Source organism: Scyliorhinus torazame, chromosome 4, assembly GCF_047496885.1.
Source record: "Scyliorhinus torazame isolate Kashiwa2021f chromosome 4, sScyTor2.1, whole genome shotgun sequence".
Taxonomy (NCBI): domain Eukaryota; kingdom Metazoa; phylum Chordata; class Chondrichthyes; order Carcharhiniformes; family Scyliorhinidae; genus Scyliorhinus; species Scyliorhinus torazame.
Window position 1 is genome coordinate 265,751,959 of NC_092710.1, and position 25,194 is coordinate 265,777,152.

The 25,194-nt window shown below is 42.5% G+C and overlaps 1 protein-coding gene across 11 annotated transcripts in view; it reads left to right on the forward strand.

Moving 5' to 3' along the window:
- Positions 1 to 25,194, forward strand: part of eya4 (EYA transcriptional coactivator and phosphatase 4) — a 758,447-nt gene that overhangs the window by 55,433 nt on the left and 677,820 nt on the right. For all 11 annotated transcript variants that reach the window (XM_072499738.1, XM_072499733.1, XM_072499734.1 and 8 more), the window contains exon 2: positions 14,760 to 14,868. In XM_072499738.1, the coding sequence (XP_072355839.1) occupies positions 14,836 to 14,868 (33 nt within the window). In that variant the 5' untranslated portion in view covers positions 14,760 to 14,835. The remainder of the gene's footprint in view (positions 1 to 14,759; positions 14,869 to 25,194) is intronic.

Consider the following 25,194-nt stretch of genomic DNA (forward strand, 5'->3'; position numbering starts at 1 on the left):
GTTCCATTGCCTTCATGGCCATCCCTACAATTACTTCTGTCTCTACCGGAAATTTGGAACAAGGGGGAATAAAGCGGTGGTGCAAACACGGGTACGGCTCAAGCTATTTTCTAGTTTACGCAACTCCCGTAATTTTCATGCAAAAAAATCCATCGAGTTTACCTTATATCCCTTTGTTAGTACCCATGCAAATTACACACTTCCAAATTTTGGAAGTTTGATCGATACTGGTTTCGCTTGTGGTTTCTTTTCCTTTGCCAATTTGAATTCTAATTCAAATGCTTTTGTGGGTTCTCTCGGAGTAACACGGTCACTTCTGGGTCGAGTCCCGGTGGAGTCGCCAATAACTTTTGCCTTTCTTTTCCTGTGGCATTGCTCCAACTATAGCAATCAGTGAGTTTGCCCTCCTTTCTTTTGACATCCATGTTCTAATGCTCAGAGTCGCCATGTATCAAATGATACCACCACAAGTTTCAACCGGCTATCGATCAAAGAACCAAACACAGTTAGTTAGTTCAAGGTCAAGGGTACTTTATTTACACACAATTAGTCATGCAACATAAACACTACTAGTTAACTACACCTATCGACTAAGACAACCTGTACTTAACTTCAGGCACCCGGTTTAGGTCAGAGGAACAGTGGCTGCTGTTCGATTCTGGATCTATCGGGTTCGAAGGAGTAACTGCTGCTCAGCTAGGCTCATCCGTCTGGTAGCGAGCGTTGAACTTGGACTTGCTTCTGGTGGTCCTGCGATTGGAGATGGACGTTGCCGGGGCACCAGGTCCAAAAGAGGAGGAACATATGGCAAACTCTTCTTCTTATACTTGGGTGTAATTGCGCTCTTTCAGGCGGTCCTTCAGTTTGGGCCCCACTAATTGGGTGATCCCTGATCACTCTGTTTGATTCCTAACCAATAAGTGGGCGGGGATCTGGATGGCTGGGCATGTCCCAAGCGGTCAGTGACCCAGTTGTTTACGCTTCCCTTGAACAGGGAGTGGTGCCGAAATGTCTGGGACTGGACCAGTCACTCGAGTACCAGTCCTTTGTCTTGGTGAAGATGGGCCATCAAATGCTAATCGGCCCATCAAAATGCTAATTAGTCGGAGTTTCGATACCGTCTGGACTCCTTGCTTACAAATATACATTTCAGGCTCTGAGCTTGCCTGAGTCTTGCTTTGTCCATTTTACCTGCTAGGCTTTGCGAGTTTCTCTGTTCCTGGTTGTAAGTGGCCATCCCAGATGGCTACATACCTACCTACCTTCTGACATCAGATGAATCAGTACTCCTCCATATTGAGCACCATTGAGAAGAGGCATTGAGCATAGCAAAGATACAGAATGTAGTCTGATGGGGGACATTTCAATCTTTTTTCAAAATCTTTATTAGTGTCACAAGTAGGCTTACATTAACACTGCAATGAAGTTACTGTGAAAACCCCCTAGTTGCCACACTCCAGCGCCTGTTCGGGTACAGGGAGGGAGAATTAAGAATGTCCAATTCACCAAACAAGCACGTCTTTTGGGGCTTGTGTGAGGAAACTGGAGCACCCAGAGGAAATCCACGCGAACACGGGGAGAACATGAAGACTCCGCACAGACTGCTATCCAAGCGGTGAATCGAACCCTGGCTCCTGGCGCCGTGAAGCAACAGTGCTAACCACTCACTAACAAGACTGCTTAGTAGCGCAACCACTAACCAAGCTGGCTGAATTCTGAGGGACACAGCAGCCTGGTAATCTGCTCAGCCATTCAGCAGCCAGAAAACTACCATGAAGACATTGTTCTGTGATGAATAATGTGAGTGCCTGGCTGTGCAAAAATGATGTGAAGGAATTGCACACTGATAAAAACAAGCAAACATAGCGACTTAATTTGAAAGGAGACATTGGTGGTGATAGGTGTGACAATAACAGGGTGGCACAATGTTGCAGTGGTTGGCACTTAACTGCGAACCCGTGGATCCCGGCCCTCGGTCACTGTCTGTGTGGAGTTTGCACATTCTCCCCATGTCTGCGTGGATCTCACCCCACAACCCAAAGATGTTCATGGGAGGTGGATTGACCACGCTAAATTGCCCCTTAATTGGAAAAAACTTCTTTGAAAAAGGATTGGATAATTGCACATTGTGGAGATGAAGTCCCATCTTCACTTTGAGGATACAGTACTTCCATCACGTTGTGTGGCATTACCACTGTGTTAAATGGGATAGATTCTGAACAGATGAAGCAGCTCAAAACTCGGCATCCATGAGGCACTGTGGGCCATTGGCATCAGCAGAACTGTATTCAGCCACAATTTGTAACCTCATGGCCCAGCTGCTCCCTCATTCTAACATTAATATCAAACCAGGGAATCAAACTGGTTCAATGAGAAGACCAGAAGATCATTTCAAGAGCAACACCAGGCATACCTAAAACTAAGCTGGTGAAGCTACAACACAGAACTACACATATGCTAAACATTGGAAGCAGCATGCTAAAGACAGATCTAAATAATCACATAGGATCAGATTAAAGCTCTGCAGCCTTGCCACATCCAGTAACAGCGGACAATTAAACAACTAATGGAAAAAGGAGGATCCATCACCTTGTGCTCCAGAACTAGCTGTACCACTAGTCAAGCTGTTCCAGTATAGCCACAACACTGGCATCCACCTGACAAAGTGGAACATCACTCAGGTATGCCCTCAATCATCAGCTAAGAGATGGAATGTGTCGTCGATTCTGTCAAGTAAAGCGACTTAGCAAACTCCTGCAAACCATTGCCCAGTCTGGAGTCTCGCATGATCTCCTGATCCAGATCACATTAAGTCTTTTGTGCAAATATTGACAGAAGAGCTGAATTTCAGAGGTAAAGTGAGAATGACTGCTCTTGACAGCAAAGCAACATTTTAGAGGTGTGGCATCAAGTAAAAATGAAATATGTGTGAAAAGGTGGAAAAATCTTTCTTGCTATCATACAAGCATAATGAAATATGGCTGTGGTTCATTTTCAGTTCTTCTTGTTTTATTTATTTAAGGGATATGGACATTGCTGGCTAGGCCAGCATTTATTGCCCATCCCTAATTCCCTTGAGAGGGTGGTAGTGAGCTGCTTTCTTGGACCACTGATGTCCATGTGGTGCAGATACACCCATGTACTGTTAGAGAGGGAGTTGCACGATTTTGACACAGCGACAATGAAGGAACGGCCAAGTCAGGATAGTGTTTGGTTTGGAGAGGAACGTCCAGGTAGTGGTGTTCCCATGTATCTGCTCCCCTTCTCCCTGTAGATGGTAGAGGTCATGGATTTGCAAGGTGCTGTCTAAGGAGCCTTTGTGAGTTCCTGCAACGCATCCTGTAGATAGTACACGCTGCCGCCACTATGCATTGCGAATATTTATGGATGTGGTGCCAATCAAGTTGGTTGCTTTGCCCTGGACGGTGCCTAGATTCTTGGAGCTGCACTCATCCAGGCAAGTGGAGAGTATACCTTCACACTACTGACTTGTGCTTTGTAGATGGTGGACAGGCTTTAGGGAGTCAGGAGATGAGTTATTCGCCACAGGATTCCTAACCTCTGACCTTCTCTTGTAGCCACAGTATTTATGTGGCTAGTCTAGTTCAGTTTCTGGTCAATGATAATCCTCAGAATGTTGATAGTAGGGGATTCATTAATGATAATACCATTAAATGTCATGGGGCGATGGTTGTTTGGAACTTGTGTGGCACAAATGTTACTTGCCACTTGTCAGCCTAAACCTGGATATTGTCCAGGTCTAGTCACATTTGGAGATGGATTGCTTCAGTGTCTGAGGGGTCACAAATGGTCTTGAACATTGAGCAATCCGCAGCGGACATTCCCACATCTGACCTTATGATTGAATGAAGGTAATTGAAAAAGCAACTGAAGATGGTTGGGCCAAAGACACTATCCTGAGGAACTCCTGTAGTGATGTGTTGGAGCTGAGATGATTGTCCTCCAACAACCACAATCACTTCCTTTTGTGCCAAGTATGACTCCAACCAGCAGAGAGTTTTCCCCCTGATTCCCATTGACTTCAACTTTGCTAGAGCTCCTTTATGTCAAATTCTGCCTTCATGTCAAGGGCAGTCACTCTCACCTTACCTCTGGAGTTCAGCTCTAGTTCTTTTCCCCATGTTTGAACCAAGGCAGGAATGAGGTCAGAAGCTTAGTGACTCTGGCGGAACCCACACTGAGTGTCAGTGAGCAGGTTATTGCTAAGCAAATTCTGCTTGATAGCACTGTTGCTGGCCCCTTCCATCAGTTTGATGGTCAAGAATAGACTGATTGGGAGCTCCACAATCACCAGAAATCTGCCATTAGATGCTGAAATCAACACAAAAATTGCAAAAGCCGCATCTGTTAGGTCCAAGCTGAGGAGGAGAGTGTGGAAGAAGAACAACCTTACTGAGAACATCAAACTGAGAATCTCCCACCTCACACACTCCTGTACAGTTGAGAGCTGGACAACATAAGTTAGGCAGGAGAAAAGGCTGGACAGTTTCCGCCTTCACTGTCTAAGATGTTTTTTCAGTATCTCTTGGCACAACAAGATAGGTAACTCAGAGATTCTGGATCATACTAATTCAACTAGCATACACACATTGCTAAACAAATGACATCTGCACTGGCTCAGCCCTATTCATCAGATGGATGATGGCTACGTGTATGGTGAACTGGCTGCACAACCTCCTGGACAACCATATCTACGCTACAAGGACACCTGAATGCGAGAAATAAAGTTGACGAACATTGACACTGACAACTGGGAGACAGTTGCCAATGTCCATTATCTCTGAAGGATGACTGTCTGGATGGGCATTGGGAAAGGTGAGCGGAAATGAAAGCTAAGCTGGCAGAGAAAAGGGTCAAGAGAAAACCGAAGCTAGCAAATCCTGCACCTTCTTAGCTCACTGCCTTCCTCTGCAGCAAATGCGGCAGAGGCTGCCATGCCAGAGTAGGGCTCTTGAGCCACACCAGGCTATGTTTAACACACAGTTGACCACCAAGGCACAAAAGATCATCTCACGAGACGGACGTCTGCCAAAAACATAATGGAAGACATTTGCAGTTTGCAAAAGCACGATTCTGAAATCTGGAAAGCTTTGTAAATTTCCCCATATATTTCCTTTAATTGTCTGGATAGAAACCATCAGGTCCTGCAGATTTGTCTGCCTTAATTCATGTTATTTTTCCCATTATCTTTTTTCTACTCCTATTAAATTCACTAAGTTCTCCTCTTCGACTTATTTTTAGATTCCTTTGTACCTTTGGTATTTTGTCCTTTTCCTCCACTGTGAAAACAGATACCAAGAATTAATTTAACAAGTCTGCCATTTCCTTACTATCCATTGTAGTGTCATGTGCATCTGTTTTTAATCGGCCCATACTCTCTTTGCCACTCTTTTATGGTGTATTATATTTTCAGAATTCCTTTTTGTACATTTTACTACTATTTTTGTATCCATTGCTTTTTATAGTTCTCCCAGTCTGCTGGATTTCCATTTCTCTTTGCAAAATGTTGGATTACTCGTGAACTTTGAATTTGCCAAATTGAAATTCAAATGCTAGCAACAGTATTTCATCTTCTCTTTCTACTGAGCCCCCTTTGATTAAACTCACCTTTTTGTTTTATGTGTATTCCTGTACTGCCTTTAATAGAACAGATTTGATTTGGTAAGGGAGGGGGAGTCCTTTTCTGAGGGTTGTCTCAATTCAATTCAATTCACCAAATTTTCAATTATCTTCACAGTCAGTTAGCCCAGAACTTAAATTTGCTTATTTAGAAGATTGAGAGTTATCGGGTAATTTCACAGTGTTATTGACAGCACAGAAGGAGTTCATTCAGCCCATTAAGTCTGTGCTGGCTCTCAGTAAGCTTAAGGAATCCAATAATTTCCACTGCCTCTCTCTAAACGCATAACCCTGTCAGTTAATTTCTTTCAAATGCCCATTTCCTTTCAAAATCGTCCATCACCTCCACTTCCACCGCCCTTATAGGCAGCAAGTTCCCAGCCATTACCACTCGCTATGTAAAAAAAATTCTTCCTCACAATCCCATGCAACCACTGCCCAAAACCTTCAATCGTGAATCCCAAATTCTTTGTATTATCAACTAATGGGAACCCCCTTTCTTTATCTAAACCTGTCATAATAACTTGTATGTCTCTATCAAACCTCCCTTCAATCTCCTTTGCTCCAAGGAGGACAATCCTAGCTTCTCCAGCCATGCAACTAAAATCCTCCATCCCTCGATGCATTCGAGTACATCTCCTCTACACCCTCTCAAGGACCCTCACATCCTCCCCAATGTGGCGACCGCATGTAGATGCAATATTCTAGGGGCAGAAGGCTTGCGGACAGCGTTCCCACCCACTGCCAATTGAGGCCTTTATGTGGATGATTCATACCCACTTAAGGGCTTCATCACACCACCGCTGGGATTCAGCTACGGGTAGGCGGTGTCTCGTCATACGAAAAACCCAAAAGCAAACCGAATCGGATTTGCTTGCGGGCTTCTGGAATGGAGGAGGGAAGCCCTGGAAGCAAGGTTCTCCTCGTTCAAAGGCACTCAGTGCCTGATCGAGGGAATCGGCATCAGAAAGGGGACAACTAAGAGCTACTCCATTCTCCTGCCCTTGATGTTGACCACCCTATGCCTGACCCTCACCCTGCAACCACCCCCCACCCAACATAACTTCCTGAGATAGTACTTAATACTTCCATTTAGGAATTCCATGATCCAATATGCTTTGCAAACTACGCTCTCAATATCTGCCACTACCTACAAAGATCTATTACATTAACCCCCAGCTCCCTATATTCCTGTACACTCAACTGTGCTATTTAGTTTATATTGCCTCTCCTGCCTTCTGTTAAAATGCATAACTTCACACTTCTCTGTACTAAATTCCATCTGCCACTTACGTATCTGACCATTCTGCTAGCCTGCCTATGTTATATGCATCCTGTTGTAATTGATTGGTGTCATCCTCACTGTCCCATGCTTCTCAGTTTGCTATTATCAGCATTCCGCTTACCTATTGCCCTCCGTTGTTACTCCCTGTTTTCCTTTTGGAAAACATGGTAGAAGGTCTGCTCTTCCACCACTCTGATTTATTAGCCACCACTCCTGCTGCCAGGTCACACTGTCTCTCAATCCCTCACTCAGAAGCACCTTGTTTTGTCGAAGACCAAAACTGCACCTCTACCCTCACTGCGCCAAATTCCCAGAGTTAACTGCTCGGGTGTAGGAGTACTCAATCAAGCTGGATTGATTGCTGCTTACTTCATGTGTAAATAAGAAGTTAGATTATAGTCATTTTTTTCATGGAAAATATTTTTGTCTCAAGGAATTAGGATCGTTGAGATCCTTTGTCGACTGGCATCGAGTAGAGGGCTTTGTTCCCTTTAGAACAAAACAACATTGTCACTAAGGTTACTTAGTGTGTTGGCCTGAAAATACTTCAGAAAACATTGCACTGAAGCCTAGTGTGGTGGAGAAAAGTCCACTGAAGCCACACATGTCGTTTGTGGCAGTGAATGCATGTTTCCATTTCTTTTTATGCCTGTACTTCACTCCAGTGCTACATAGCTCAAAATACTTCCTTCAGACACAACTCGATTTTGAAAGGCAATCATCTGTAATCTAATTGTGCTGCTGAGATTATTTTACAGTTCAAATAAACACAGTACGAAAATATCAGATGCCTACAGAAATCCTAGTGGGGAAAATGAACCTCAACAATCACCACTATGCTTTACTGAAATTCTTGTGACAACATTCACTTCAGTATGCATCCAATGTCTCTGTGTATTTGAAAGATTCCTAAAATAGAGTAGAATGACAAAGGATGCAAGATTGAATCTTGTTTCCATTCCTTCATATAATTATAGTCACAATTTCAAGCTGGGAAAACTGGCATTTTCTCAGTTGCAAGGTGACTGAAAGAGGGTTTAACTTTTGTCACCTTTTACAACAAAGTGAGTAAATAGTCATTTGCTAATAAAAAACTTGAGTATTGCTGAAAAAAGAGACATGTCAAAGCTTTTCGGCTTGCACCCATCAGGGCACTTCGCAAGGATACCAGTATAAGGGAAAAGCAACACTTTATGCTGTATGAGATAAGAATGCTGATTGGTTGGCTGGTTGACTCTGATTGGTGGAGGTGTTGCCATGGAGAATGTATCAAGTGATGGTGACTAACAGTTAACTGCCAAGAATTTAAATCAGGCAGCTTGATCCTGATTGGTCAATGCATTGCCCTGGGGAATGAATCAGCAAATCCTTAGCACACTGAGGATTATTGAGAAAATTTGAGCAACAGGTGGATCTAGCTGTTTGACGCCACTACTATGCAGTAGCAAGAGGAGTGGTACACACCACTAACTGCATGCTGTTGTCAAGCCATAAAAATGTTCTGCCTATCACACAAATGAGTAATGTGGTATATGAACTTCGGTGCCAGTGTGATGCTAGGCCATACATTCTAAAAATTGGCAGACCATAATAAACAGCTTGTCTCAGTCATTGTTTGCAATGGGCAAGGTACATACAGGACCCAGCCAGCCTGTGCTTGCAAAACCCTGAACAACATTACATGTGATTCCGACAGTATTAGCTAAATAATCCTTTATGCACTAAAATTTAAGCTGATAATCAATTTAAGATTGTCAGTCAGGCTTGCAGTGTTGCTCAATAGCATGTACTGGATACTACATATATTATTTCAAAAGGCTTTGTTCTTTGCAGACAGAAAAAACATGTATACATTTCGTGCCTGTTACAGCTAAACATAATAAGTGGCAGCCATTTGCTGATTGATTCCCCAGAGAAATGCCTGGACTAATCAGGGTCAGGCTATTTGGTTTAAATTTCAAATAAGGCTCGGCAGTTAACTGTCAGTCAACATCACTCCATGGCAACGGTTCTACCGATAAGAGTACGCTTACCAACCAATCGGCACTCTCTTGTCATACAGTATAAATTGACCTCGCAGCTTGCCAAGTGGTGACAAGGTGCGAAGTACAACAATTGCGACCTGGGTGCCAAGGTGGGTCCTTCATGGGTGGTGGATGTTGGGGTTTGTGCTGGGCTGGAGGGGCTCAGGTCGGGGGCCTTCACTGGGATGGGGTTCATGTGAGTGCTCTCCTATCTGCAGCCTTTAAATCCATTAATTAGTCAGTGAATATGTAAAAATGAAAGTTTTCTGACAATAAAGTGGAAGTATTCTCATCTGTACCCCAAGACCATTTGAACAGTCACTCAGTATCTCAGAAATACACATCCCTCATAATAAAGAGAAAGTGTCCTCAGCTGTACCCCCAAACCCTTTAAAAATCTGTCAATATGCCAAGTTTAACGGTCTGTGAGATGAAGGTAAAAGTTATACCTTTAAAACTGGGGAACCTTTGAAATGGTTTACACACAAACAATTTAATTGCGCTTTAGGCATAGAAGTTTGTGCGTATGGCTAGGAGGCTGAAAGCTTTGAACTGGATTGTTTACATTCAATTCCACACTCCATTGCCTGCTGAAAGCTTCTTGATTGACAGGTTGATGCAGTTTCAATGGGAGATTCAGATTGTTTTTATAGATCTGCAAGGATCCATTATCTCAGGAGCAGGTGTTTTCCTAACCACAATTTTTTATATGAGTCTGCCTCTTTGTCCTCAAGTGCTTCCTAGAAAGTGAAAGCTACAATTAGGGTGAGTGGGGTGTACCCTGCCAGCGATCCAGGGGGAGGGGCTGCAGAGGCTATTTAAGATCAGAGCGCCCTTTAGAAATTGCGCTCCAATCTCAGGGGTGTGGGACCTGTCAGAGTGTTTAGGCCCAACCCATCAGTTGCAGCGCAGACCCTGGTGTACCATGCAATGGCAGACCCTGGTGTACCATAGCATGGCACGTTGGGGTCACTCTTAACACCAGTGGGAAGCACTCATGTTTTCCTGCTGGCAGGACACTTAATCACGGTTCAGGAGGATCGTGCCCATGCTTCTTTACCCCAAAATTAAACAAAACCTCACTAAGAATGTGCATTAGTTTGCCCTTAGATGGAGTAAAGACCCTCCTATTTTTTTTTAAATACCTAAGAGTTTCTGTTAAAATACAGTAAGTAAACGGTTGATAACAGATCTGAAGATCAGAAGATATTTGTTGGGCCAGCAGATCACGGATTCTTTTCTTATTCACTTGGAGTGAGTAAGAAGTTGCCACTTTAAGGACGACTGCATAGACTGCTCGGCATCCAGTCCCATGAGCATGAGCAGCAAGTACTCCATTTGGCAATCTAATGCTGAGATTATTTTACAGTTCAAGTAAACATAGTATGAAAATATCAGGTGCCAACTGTTAAGCTTTACAGAAATCCTGGTGCGGAAAATGTGGGATTGTCCGATGAGAAGAGATAAAGGAGTCTGGGCCTATATTCTCTACAGTTTAGAAAATGAGAGGTGATCTCATTGGAGATACAAGATTCAGTCAGGACAGATGCAGGATGAATGCTTCCCTGGGCTGGAGTAGGGGTGCGGGGGGAGTGGGGGGGGGGGGGGGGTGGAGGGGGTGAGGAGGAGGGGGTGTCGGACCATCGGACAAAATCTCGCAATAAGAGGTAAGCTGTTTAGGTCTGAGATACGGAGGAATTTCTTCACTCAGAGGGTGGTGAATCTTTGGAATTCTCTACTCCAGACAACTCTGAAAGCTCAGTCATTTAGGATACTCAAGTCAGAGATTGATAGATTTATAGATATTAAAGATATCAAGGGACATGGGGATGGTGTAGAAAAATGTTTTTGAATTAGAAGGTCAGTAATGGGCCAGGATTCGCTGCCACCTGTCACTGATAGCTTTGAACCTAACCACAATATTTCTAAATATCTAGGAGTTAAGTGCTTTCACTGCCCCTTTTTCCAAACAGAATGGACTTAACTGCTTTTGATGTGGTCAGGCGATGTCAATCATAGCTAGATGTTTATAAACAATGTGGTTTGGTTCACAGCAGGATACTTAAAATGCATTCAATCATGGGGGGGCGGTCTCTGATATAGTGGGTTGTCTGATATGGGGCTCTTTGGTGGCAGGGTCTGATTGGGATCTGGTGGGGGGTTGGGGGAGGAAGGTATGTATGTGTGCGTGTTGTGGGGGGTGACCGAGAAATTCCCATGGTGAGGCCGGGAAGGATGCCCTTACCTGTCAGCAGGAGTGGAGGTCAGGATTTGCGTTGTTGGGCGGGGGGGGGGGGGGGGGGGGGTGGGGGGGTGGGGGGGGGGGTGAAGGCGTTGGACCTCGGTGTCAGGCTACCGCTCAAAATGGCGACCCATGAGTGGAATTCGAAATGGAAACCCTTGAGCTCCCCACCATGCATAAATCTGCATGGCAAGGGAGAGAGAATAGCTTCTGGGTGTCACTTCACGATCTGATTGAATGGCGGAGAAAGCCCAAGGGGTCAAATGGTCTACTGCATCTATTTCCTATGTTTATTCTTTGAAACGTAAAGACTGCAAGCTGCCTTATTGTTGATTTATATATTTTAATAAGGCCTTTTTGTAAAGTCCGCTCAAGATGGCCTTGGGCGACCAATGGACCATGGTTTTTTAAAAAATAGTTGCCTGCCTACCAAAATTTCTGACTGAAGAGAACAGTAGGCTGGCGAAAATCACCATGACTGAATTTTAAATTGTAGAAATGGTCACTGCTGCTATTTTCCTCATGCAATTTGCGTTAAGGTCTGTTTTCCATATTGTTCTATATAGTTATTCTCTGCTTTACATTGTTTCCACAGCAATGCTCTTTTAACTAAAGCTGATAAAGCATTCTAAGTATGGTTACTACAACGGTAGTAAGAATTTAGATTGACGTTACAGCTATTCCTTGAATTAAGCATGAATTAAGTATGAATAAGGTTGGGAAATTAAACCAAAGAATCAAGGACATTTCCGAAAATGTAATAAACGTAACTGCCATTTCATGGCATTTTCACATGCAATCTACAAATATATTACCAAATGCTTTAGTTTCACTTTTTAAATGAATTCTGATGGGAAAGGACACAAATGGAACTGTATTATCAGTATGTTCGGGGAAAATTGGTATTATTACCATGTGCAGTAATCACCAAGCCAGGCCAAAGACTAGAGAAAAAATGCCATGAACAATGGAGATTTTTTTTCTTGTCTCTTTTCTGTACTTCTGTAGATTACTTGCATGGTACTGCAGGTTAAATGTAAAGTACTGTAAAAGCAAGAGTTACCACACATTTTAAAATATTGATATTGACATTAGTGATACACGAGGTACTTTATAGTCACCATATTACTTATGAAGAGAAGTCAATTACTTTGGGTGGTGGTTTCCTCACCCGCTGTTGGAAAGTTGGGGCAATCTTTCCTCGGCTGGTTTTTGGAACACCAACCTTTACATGCAGCAGGCAATTAAACTGCTTGACATTGTGGCTCCCAGCCCTTTTAAGGACAAGGTCCTGCCTCCGAGAACTGCTTGTCAGTCAGATGGCTGGAAACTCCACAATCCCAGCTGTGCCACAAGGAGCAGCGGCCACTGCTGGGACTGCAACGAGGCAGGCACAGCATTGGTGGAGGAGAACCCAGAACCTGTAAATGAGGTTCGGCTTGCTGGGACCATTCGGACAGACCCTGGCAAGGGGGAGGCAGAGTATTTGATCATTGATCCCAGCCACTAGAATGCTCTCCATGGCCAGCGGGTAGCTGTTCAGGAGGCACCACCACTCCCCCTCCCCACCCCTGAGCCTCAGGGATTCTGCCAAAGTATACTTGCAGTCTTCCCCATGTGGCAAGGTGCCCACCAGCTGCTGGGAAAATACGAACAGTGGCAGGAAGAGACCCTTAAGTGGCCCTCAATTATCTTAGGTGAGAGAGCCATCTTCTTGCACAGGTGAACCCCCCCCCTCCCCCCCACCACCACCATCTCCCTGCACACACTCTGGGACCCTATAAAATCTTAGCCGATGTAATTATGCATCCAATTTTGCACTGAACGAGGTCCAAAAAGCAAAACAGTATGAATAACAAGACAAATCTATTATTGGTGTTATTGGTTGAGGGAGCTTTATTGTTCCCTGCACTAGGAAAACTTCCTTTTCCTCTTTAAACATCTCCAGCTAAGCAGGCAGATGGGGCCTCTCTTTTGCAACTCATCTAAAACTGTGTTTTCTGTTTTGCTGCCAATGTTGTACTGCATTAAAATCTCCTCCCAAGTCATGCATTTCAGGCTGTGGTAGGCTTTGAACAATATAATCACTTTTTGATCTTAACAGCATAAAATAGATACCCAAAATATTGTTACCCATAAAACCAAATACAGACAGCTGATAAAAGGCTGGGGTTCATTTTCAATGACATGTTTGACCTGAATAGGTTACGAGTTTGTATTTCAGATATTCTGCATGTGTTCAGGAGATTCAGTGTTGTAGTATGTTTTAGAGAGAAATATTGTCCTCAAGATATTCAACACTTGAAATATTTTCGAACAATGTTATCTTTCCTACTGCAGAATTTATGTAAACATGCATGTATTATTTTTACAAACTGAAGAAGACTTGAAATGATGCCATATGTAGCAGTCCTTTAAATTCAGCTTATCTGTGGAACATTCTTAAATAAGTAAAAGCAAGCAGAAGTAGATAACAATGTGAGTGCACTCTGCTTCCATCACTGATATTTGATATTGCTGCAGTAAATGCAGTGCCACAGAACAGTGACCTACTCATTCTCTTTCCGATGTATTAACAGGATTGATTGTTACAACAAAAACTTGCGACAGACGGTACGAAAATGTAAATATACCTGAAATAACTACTAGTACATCAAGGAGGGAGGGGAAATAATTCAAGCGATTGAAGCAAAAGAAAAGTGCATCAATGGACATCAGTGTGTCGCACATGTGGTGTCAAGACAGCTTGAAAGGTGCTAATTGGCCCGCTGCAACTGTCACAGTGGGTTAGTTTTGTCATTTGAAACCTTGAGTTGGCAATTGAACATTTTAAGCCAGCCGGGAAAAAGATGAGAATGAGAGATGCTTTACTCACTAACCACTATAACATCGTGCAAGTGCATCATCAAAATATATTTTAATCTTTGTAGAATAAATGATGCAGCTGAAATATGTAACGTTCATTAAACTTGGGCCATGATTTTACTGGGAGCTTACCATTCCTATCACCCTCCTATTTCCCACAGCATGCAGCTTACTTAATCAGCCTGACATAACTAGGTTGGTGCCTATCATTTTGCACGTTACGAGAGGCAGCCTGTTCTCTATCATTATGTGTATTTCACATAATCCTAAAGGAATTTATTGTGCCTTTGAGAAGGGATTGTAGATCGGTAATTGGATAAGAACCTTTTCTGTTAGAATACCAAACCGATTGTAGTTAGGAGGGGTTGCCACTAAATACATATTGAGTGTTTTGCCCTGTATTCTAAAACTTTATTTCCAATGTTATTTTCTCAGGAGCTGGCTTTGTGGTTGTTTTTATGGGAACTGCCATCATTTTTTAAAAAGCACCTTCAGATCAGCTACTTTGTTGCCACATATTAGGTAGCTACATTACCAATGAGACCACAGTTTCAAATGTTTGCACAAAAATTAGTGGTGTCATGTGTGGTACAGTCCTTTTTTAAAAGAAATAAGTCACTATCTCATGCGCCTTTAAAACGTTTTGATTAAAGCAATGTTACACGTAAAGAGTAGAAGCAAATGCAGTCTGGTTTTCTTTCAGCGAGCATACTTTAATCTGAAGGGGCAACAAAAGCTTCTGCAAATTAAAAAGAAAGGAAATCAAGGGAACCACCCACATGGAAGACCCACAGGACTTAAATGAACGATCGGTGAGTGAATTACGATGCAAATCAATTTTTTTTACAATGATTGCTTCATGTTGAAAAAGGAAAATATTTGAAAGGTGTTCATAGAATGCCATTGTGGAAGCTTTAGCTGTAAACACAAGCTAACAATTTGGGGTTTTCATAGTTTTCTTTCCCTCCCCCCCCCCCCCCCCCCCCCCCAGAATACAAAATAATCTCATTTGGATGGGATTGTACAACTAATTTGTTTGTCATTTATAGTTTGGGGGACAAAATAGTCTGAGGGAAATGAATAAGATTTATTTTCTGTCTAGATGTAAACATCTGCATGTAAAAGCGAAAAAGGAAATTACCCTGAAAATTTCTCATAACCATTGCATTTGCTGCTGGAACATTTTGCCCATTAACTAAAATACTTTAGTTTAATTTTTATTGAGATTTGTTTTGTTTTTTAAATTATGAGTCAAGCTGCTGCCTTTTCCTCATCAACATGTGATCAATTAGATGAGGTATGTTTTCCATGATTATAACTCATCACATTTTTAGATTGCATTTTGAAAAAAAGATGGCTACAGGCCATAAATGTTTGTGGTGCCATTTGAATTCTTAATGTAAAAAATCGCTAAGTTTCAAACACTGTTGCATTTATCAGTTAATGTTTTGATAAAGCGTGATTAAGTCTGAATGGGAAGATCAAGCCAAAGAGACATTGGCCAAATTATAGTGGAGTTTGAAGCATTGAAATTCTTATCTCTTTTTTTTGCCTTAATTTGTTTAATAACATATTCTGACAAGTTTTGTAAACTCTTTGACCAAAGGTATGCACCTACTCAGAAATGTGTCATCTTAAATAAGAACTAAAGCTGATACCTTTCCTAATTATGTAACTATCTCAGACGTTAAAATCATATTCTCTTAATGTGGATCCTGCCCATTGCAGAGTTTACGTATCAGTGCTGCAATCGCTGCTGCAAGAGAGAGTAATATGAACTGTCCAGGATAATTTGGTATTAAGCAAATCTAATGCATATCTGGATACAATAAGTAAAATCAAACTTATCGATGTTTGAGCCCCCAATTTTGCAAGAGTGGATGCTAACAAAAAGTAAAGATGTATTTATTTTAATATGTTATTAGCAGTTCCATACAGGATAGATTTTTAAATTTTGTTTTACGGAACAGTCTGCTGTATCGAACAGGACTGTTCCTTTCTACTTCAACTATTGGATTAAACAAATGTGCGTATTTTTAAAAATACTTACAATATTAGTTCAACCATTTGTAGCTATATTTCATATAATATTGATGGTGGAAACCACAGCCCATTGTTTGTTCAGCACCAGTAACACTAATGTTCTCTGTTATACAGCTTGCAATCATTCAGGAATTTGCAAAGGAAGGATTTGTGTTGTCAAATGAGTCTTAATGTTTTGTAACCAGCTGTTTATGTGACAGTTGAACTACTCTATGTGTTAATTCTGTAGTCACCACAAAAGCCAATAGAAGCACATGTTGGCTGTACTATCTGATTAATAATAGTCACATACAATGACTACACTGTCTTAACAAGTATACTACTGTTCATTGTTCTTCAATAACAGTAAAAGTATAATAATGTCTGTTACCTCTCCCGCCCTCAACCATATCTTGCCTTCAGTCCAATGATATGCAGGTTACGTGGATTGGTTATGCTAGATTGCCCATTAGTGTACAAAGATGTGCAGGTTAGGTGGGGTTATGGGGTTGCGGGGAATGGGCTTAGGTAAAGTCCTCTTTCAAGGAGTTGGTGCAGACTCGATGGGCTGAACAGCCTCCTTCTGCACTGTAGGGATTCTATGGTTCTATGCCAGTGCACCATACAGGACATTTTTAATCATAATTCCACAATAGTTTGACTGTTGATTGTTTTCTGTTATCTTCTGAAATGTGACATTGTGACAATATTGACATCAATCTATATTTGTTTAAAATTTCAGTGCACTAACTACTCTTCCGCACAACAGTATTTTCTTGTTTATTTCAAATTACATCATAAATCGAAATTGTTGCGGATGAGTTACAGATATTGATTCAATCACTGCTGTGTTTTGGCCCACTGGCGTTTAGGAATGTGTGGGACATACAAGTTAAAAATCAGCAAGTGCCTGCTTAGTCCTAGTCAGGGTGGCACAGTGATTAGCTCGGCTGCCACACAGCGCCAGGGACCCGGGTTTGATTTTGACCAGGTGATTGTGTGGAGTTTGCACATCCTACCGTAACTGTGTGGGCTTCCTTTGGCTGCTCCGGTTTCCTCCCACAGTCCAAGGATGTGCAGGTTAAGTGCACTGGCCATGCTAAATTGTCCTTCAGTGTCCAAAAGGTTAGGTGGGGTTACTGGATGACCATGGGCCTAGGTGAGGTGCCCTTTTGGAGGGTCGGTAAAGACTCCATAAGCCGAATGGCCTCCTTCTGCACTGTAGAGATTCTATGATTCCTCTGAAATCAGTTTGTCCCCATAATCATCAGATATACACATCACAGTAGTTTTCCCATTAGCTGCCTGCTCTCTTGTTCCAAAAAAACTTGCCCTGAAATTGAGGTCAATAGATTACATGGATGAGTAAGCCATTTGTAATGAAAAACAAGAAGGGTATCGTATCTCAGGTGTAAACATAATGAGTGCATGACGTTGGAGGTGCAACATTGCAGTAACATTCAAATTTATATGTGGAGATTCAAAGCTTTGTAAATGCAGGAGAAAATCATTCTCTAGCAAAGAGGATATATCATTCATTAAAAATACGGCATGTTTTCTCCATTATTTTAAGTTTAAGCAATTACATTGGAAGTTTACTAGTTTCTGTGAATTTATTATTTTCACCTTTGGTGATTCTGAATCTGAATTAATTCAAATTGATGTTGTTCAGATTTTTTTTCCTTCCAAAATTTGCCTTTCTTTGGATAAAATCCAATTGAGCATGAGCTTCTGCCTGTGGTAAGGAAATTAGCACCAGGTTACATAAAGATATATAAACACTAGTTGCATCATTAAGAAATCTGAAGCTCAAGTTGCAGAAGTGTGGGTTCATGTTGTGAGTTTCGAAACATTGCCAGTTGGCAGGGAAAAGATGTTCATTGAAGTTGAGATATTTCTCCATAGAAGAACAAGTTACACCAATTTTATTGCAGAAATAGGATAGAAAACATTATGATATAACTATTGGTGTAATTGGCATTTATATGGCAAATGACTGATCATTGTCTGTGTACATTTCAATTTGTACCTCTGTCCAAGTAAGTTATCTGAGGGAAAATCCTTCTATGCTTTGAAGTGATCTCGCGGGCAAATTCGCTTGTTGCGCAGGTAATGAAATGTAGTGAATTATTTATTTGTCTGCCAGTGTGAATGATTGGCAGCTTGACTTGTATTGAGTTAACATTTTCATATTCAATGATTAAGCAATGATAATATCAAAATTTATAATTTTAGCAGGAACAGACATTATACCCATTGCAAGACTTCAATTTCCAGATTTTCTTCAAAGGACTTTTTTTCTTAAAATTTGATCATGTTGTTTATTCAATGACAGCTGTGTCACTTTAACTATGAAGGATCACAGCATATACAGGTTGGTGCTTAATATTTATCGGTAATCTTTGTTTACAGAAAAGTTTTATTGTTAGAAAAATGCTTTTAGCACAATGGTGTAGATTTACAAACAGAGATTCATTAAGAAAGGATGTAATTTCATCCTTTAGACGTGTCCTATATAGCTCCTGGAAATATTTAGGTCACAAAACCTTGGAAACAAACAATGGTTGGATAAGTAGGACAGTATCCATGTTCCTGTTTATTTTGTTAATAATCATTACTGTCATGAGAAATCATATCTAGTTTTTCATTTCAAACTGATTATATTTTGGAGAAATAGCCAGTTTTGTGAAATTATGACCCAGCTTTTCACTTTAACTATTTTCTAAGTGTGTTAATTTTTATCTTAATTTTAAATTGTGTTGTTTTAAAACAATGACCTGTTATACTTTTACCAATTAGGTTAATATGAAATAATTATATCTTTTTGTCTGTTTCATCCATGTGAAATGCCCAATAACAAAACTCATTTTCGCGTTAACGTTTAGAGCCTCACTCGATCCAGTAAGTGTGGTTTCCAAGAAGTATCTGCTCAGATTGAAACTATTTTTCAAAGTATGTAACTACTGATCTTGATAACTTTAATTCAAAAGCTCAATACATGAGTACAATTCGCGTCCATCGGGACGGGACTAGGCCATTCAGCCCTTTGAACCTAGAACTATAGAATTCCTACAATGCAGAAGGTGGTCAGCCAGCCCATCGAGTCTGCACCGACCCTCTGAAACAGCACCCTACCTAGGCCCACTCCCCGGCTCTGTCCCTGTAACTAAGCGGCAATTTAGCATGGCCAATCAACTTAATCTGCACATCTTTGGACTGTGGGAAGAACCCGGAGCACTCGGAGGAAACTCACGCAGACACGAGGAGAAAGTGCAAATGCCACAGACAGTCACCCAAGGCCGGAAATGAACCCAGCTCTCCAATGCTGTGATGCAGCAATGCTAACCACTGTGCCACCGTGCAGCCACATCAATGATGTTTTATTTTGAACACAATCTTTTACATTTGATTTGCATGGAAATCTGAGGGTTGTGATTGTACATTAGAAAATTAGGCAACTTGGAGTAGTACCGATTGATAGAAAATCAAAATGCTGTATTCATGACAGGTGAAATTGTTATTCAGATATTGTGAAATGTAGGGCATGATTTAACGGGACAGAAACAGAGTCCTATTTTGGATGGGTTTTGCAAGGTGTTTTTCGGCGCCTGCAGTGCTGAGAATGACACCATTATTTTACTGCAATTTGCCTTTTTTTGGCCTCGGCAAGGAATGCCCCACCGAGGCCGTGCCTACATCATTCCCTGCACTGGCAAGCTCAGCTCACCAGTGCAGGAAACGTATTCGTCGGTTGGGCACCATTTAAAAATGCCACCCTGATCTTTCGACCTCACCCACCCCACCGTAACCTTTTATGAGGTCCTCAAGCCCCACTCATCCCATCTCTTAAGGGTAAGGTACCCCTGGGCCTGGCACCAGTGCACCGTGGAACTGTCAGCCTGTCACCCTGGAAGTACCCCAGCCAGCCTGGCAGTGCCACCTGGGCACTACCAGGGTGCCCAGATGGCACCGCCAAGCTGTCAAGCAGACAATGCCAAGGTGCCTGAGTGTCAGCGGGAGTGTGAAAGTCCAACACCTAGGGGTCTCTAAAGGCCTGGGAGATCCTCCCCAGGTGCTGTTATGTCTGGTCCACATTTGTGGAAACCAGTGCTAAATGGCACCATGGTGAGGCCATTAGTTCCCAGGCCTCTCGTGAGATTCAATGGCCTCATCCCTCAACCAAACCAAGCTCAACCACGACGAGGCCATTAAACCGTGGGTTTTTCATTTGTTATACTTCTGTAAAACCATTAACACAATTACTATCAGGGTGTTGCAATGGGCTTTCACCGCTGGTTTTATTTAATCAGCTGTACAGAATGGGCTCATTGCGAATTGTTAGCCAATTTGTCATTGCACCAGTTTTTACCTTCTGTTAATTTGAAAAATATTGCCAAAGTTTTTCATTTCAAACCAAATAAAAAACATTTGCGTGGTCATTCTGTGAACTTCAGTAGAAAGCAGTTCAGGAGTGGTGAAAAATTGGCTGCCGATTCTTTATAAGTGCATTTTACATTATTGGCATAGATGAGTTTCTCCCCACCATCTGTCTGTATGCCACTCTCTCCTACTTTTCCAGGAAAATAACTCTTCTGTGGTGTATTACAATAATGTACTATATAGTTTGTTTGCTAGTACATAAGCCTGTCGTCAATGTTTGTAGCAGGAACGCAAGCTGCAGCTGTCCTTCAGTGCTGTATGCTGACCCAAGATTCTGAAGGGAATACGAGTGGTGGAGGTTCACTCATTGCTTCGACTACTTGTGAAATGCAGCCATATATGAACATCCTTACTTTCCTTATTTGAAATTTTGTTGCTTGTATCAAGAAAGTCGAATACAGATTTAGCTATAATATGAAGTCCCACGATTGCTGATAAAAACATTTGACTATGGGAAATGTATCATTTTCCTGCTTGCATCCAAAGCAGACTTTCATGCCTCCTTAGCAACCAACAATCAAAATCATCACATTTATCTTGTTATTGTATTCAACGAACAAAGAAAAATAGCAGCACATCAAGAGCTTGAGATTAAAACATAATCTTAGCAGTGCATCGTAACCATAGATTGGATACAGTTCTTCTTAACCATAGGTGGTATTACAGTTTTGGGATGCATTACAGTGGTATTATTATGTATAGCACATAGAAACATAAGAATATCTCACTATTACACACTATCACTCACATTTTATGACAGGAGTGCTCAGAAAAACATTGATTTAACAGCTAATGAAATTGTACCACATACCTAGGCCCACTCCCCTGCCCTATCCCTGTAACCCTTCACATTGATAATGGTCAATGCAGCTAACCTGCACATCTTCGGACTGTGGGAAGAAACTGGAGAACTTGGAGGAAACCCACGCAGATACGAGGAGAACATGCAAACTCCACACAGACAGTCACCCAAGGCCGAAATTGAATCCGGGTCCCTGGCGGTGTGAGGCAGCAGTGCTAACACTGTACCACCCAACTGTAATTATTTTACTGACTGATAGAACAGAAATAATCACCGTTCTGTATTAAGATGACCACCCCACTAATCCATAATGTTGAGGCAAATATCTATGAGTAGGGGACTCATTTGTAGAGGTATTAAAAACTTACATGTTGTATTTTGTTCTGTGGATTATTTGTGTACCATTATAAAAAAGAATAGTGCTTTTTGTATTTTGTTAGTACATTAAATTCTAAGTAATCATCAGACTTCAAACTCGCACTTGCAAAGGAAACTATTACTTTGGATTATTTGTCAAATACTGTTTTTGTAGAAGTACATTTCCTTTTGCTTTCCTCCTGAATAGAAAATATTGTTAAAATAAATGGTATGCCATAATTCATTTCAGGAAGTCAATGATAATAAGAAAAACCGATAAGCACAGTGGGAGCCAACCTGATGGGGGAGGTGTTAATTTCCTAACAGCCAAGCTTCTCTTGGCAGTTAGGAAATCAACTGATATTCAATAAACATCTGCCTACAGTTTTATAGCTGTAGCTCTTTCTTAAAAAGAGCTTTGCAGTATATGACGACGGTAATGTTGATGTAAAAGGTAAATTGGTTTTGTATTAGATTTCTATCATTAGAACCAATGATTTGATGGCAATAATCTTGCGAGAGCAATTGCATCATACCACTTGATCTTTTATAGCACCACAGTGAATGACATTTTCTGTTCCCTGATGTAATCTAGTTCATAATGTAGTACTGCTACATTAGAATCTAATTTGTTGCATTTTTATAGCCCTAATTAATGTGCATTTGTAGATTATTTGTACAAAAGACTATTTTAGAATGTTGAATTGACTGCATTGTAAATGGCAACTCAACTATGCTTTTTGACAGATTGACAGTGGCCACCACCCCAAACTTATTTTTTGTTCGTATTCAGCAGTGCAGAACTCCTGAAATGCTGATGATTCATCCAGGTTTCTGAAAACCAGACTGACTTTGAAGTGTTCAAATTTTAATACCCAGCCTTACTGCAAACATGTTTGTGGGGCATTTTTAATATACCAAAAGGAAAAAGGGTGGGTAGATTTGGGAAGCAGTACTTTCGTTCCACTGTGGCAAGAAAGTACCTCCAGTCTGAACACGTGATGGGAGAACAGAAGAGGAGATGGCCAAAAAATAGGAGAATTAGCATCCGGGCATTCTGCCAGGAAAATGGAACTAGTATGTGCCATCAGTATTGGTTGTACCTCTTTATCAAGTGTGCCAGACCATTTCTATTTTTCTACCAAATAATTAGAAATCATGTTAAATTTTACCATGGATTAGCGATCTTGTGCTCTTATAAACTATTCAGACAAAAAGATCCCGGATTCAGATTATGGCCTGTGTAACGTCAGCTGAATTCAGCTCAGGTGGCAAGAGTAGTTACTACACTTGCCTCAGTTCCCCAGGCTAAGGTAAAATAATTTAAGGGTCTCATGCCTGATAACTTTCCTGTAACCCATGCTGGAAGGTTCGTATGTGGTTTGTTGGATGCCAACAGAGTCTGACTTGTCTTGATGCTTTTAATTGTTACAAAGCCAATGCAGATATATTGGATGGTATTTGGTTCTTCTGGTGCGGTTTCTGATGGTAGACCCAGAAGTGGGTGGGAAAGGCTGGCTGACTGTGATTACTTAGATGCCAGCCAATAAAATATGCAGAGGTGTGAGGCCTGGCCAAATATGTGGAGGGGTGGGCAGCAAGTCTCTGGCCTTTTAAATAACATATTGGTGACCTCATTGATGCTGCGATGAGAAGCTGCCTATGAGAGGGCATACCCCCTGTGGAATCCTGGAAGGAGCCCCTGGGCATAGAAGTTCAATACCATCGTGATTTTTAACTCCGCTTGAATTGGGTTCCCTCCCCAGTCCAAAGAGGTACAGGTCACCTTGAGGAGAGCACACAATTTAAGCTGTCTTCGGCATTGCCATTCAGTCATTTGCAGGTAATTTAAGTGCATGTGGAAAACCCTAGGACACTGCTTATTGTCACCCTGGCTACTGTTTGCCTCCATCCTGATCCACCACAATGTCTGATTCTGGCTCTTGATAGCCTTCTGGTTGCTGTTGCAACTGACCGAATGCCATAATTTGTCTGTGGCACTTCTCCTCTGCCCAAGCTCCAGGAGCCCTTGGATGGATGAGACCAATTTTGGCAGCAGAAAGTGAACAGAGGGCAGAGCCATAGAATCATAGAATTCCTACAGACCCACTGAAAGAGCACCCTACCTAGGCCCCCACCCCCACTCTTTCGCTGCAATCCCACCCAACCTGCACATCCACAGACACTAAGGGGCAATTTTGCAAGGCCAGCTAACCTGCACATCTTTGAACTGTGAGAGGATACCAGAGCACCTGGAAGAAACCACGCAGACGCAGGGAGAAAGTACAAACTCCACACAGTCATCCAAGGCCGGAATTGAACCTGGATCCCTGGCACTGTGTGACAGCAGTGCTAACCACTGTGCCACCGTGCCATCAGAAGCCAGGTAAAGATGTGTCCTCCACCATTGACCTGACCCTCGAACAGAACCTTGGACCTTTGAACAAATGAAGATCGCCATAGTCCTCCTCAGCCACATCCTTGTGTTCTTGGACAGCATCTCATGTTTTATCGAGCATACCCTTGTGTTCTTGGACCACAGCCTTGCTTCTTCAGTCAGAGCCTGGTCTTGCTCAAAATGCTCGACTCTCCCTCAATCACTTTTAATCCTTTCTCATTCACTCTCGACCTTCCCTCTATCACCCTCTACCTGCCCTGCAATTCTTCTCATCCTCCATTCCCCCCCTTCCAGTGAACTCTCCAAGTAATGACAGCTCCAACTCGTGCAGTTTCCATCTGCCAGACTGCCCCACCTGCTCCATGCCAGCTTTAACCAGTCATGAAAGTGAAGGCTTGTGTTTCCCGTGCACTTCCAATTTAATTGCAAAGTTAGTGTACAATTGAAAAAAACTTGGGCTGGATTTTCCGATTAGAAGACTGACACTGGCGTGGGAACAGTGGCATTTTACCCCCGGAAAAACGGCGCAAAAGCTGCACCGATCCTCAGTCTGATGGGGGGCCAGCAGGCACGCAGCATAGAGCCCCTGGCTTTAGCTATGGATGCGGCCGTAGAATTCCCGGGTTCGGTGCCGTGCATGCAACATGGTGCCGGCCCCGCCCGGTCCCGGCCTGCCAAAAACTTTGATCAGGCTCGCCACTCACGAACAATCCCCACCAGTGCCCCCAGCCCCCGCCAAAGCCCCCCCTGCCTGTGGAACGGCTCCCGCCCGACTGTAGCGGCACTGGACACAATCCGCAGCTGCCACGCTGGGTGCCCTAAAAAAAATAGAAGGCGGGATTCTCTCAGCCCACGCCGGTTCGGAGAATCACCGGGCCGGGCGCGATTCGCGCGATGCCGGTCCACCGATTCTCTGGTGACCAGAGAATTGGCGGCACTGGCGCCGGCGCGGTCAGCGCGGCGCCGGTCAGGCGCTGCTCTATGCTGTCCCCCCGGTGATCCTCTGCCTGGGATGGGCCGAGTGGCCACCAAAAAAGTCCAAGTCCCGTCGGCGCTGTCCACATCTGGTCTTCCCCGATGGGACCTCGCTGTCAATCCTGTAGAGGCGGCCTGTTTGGG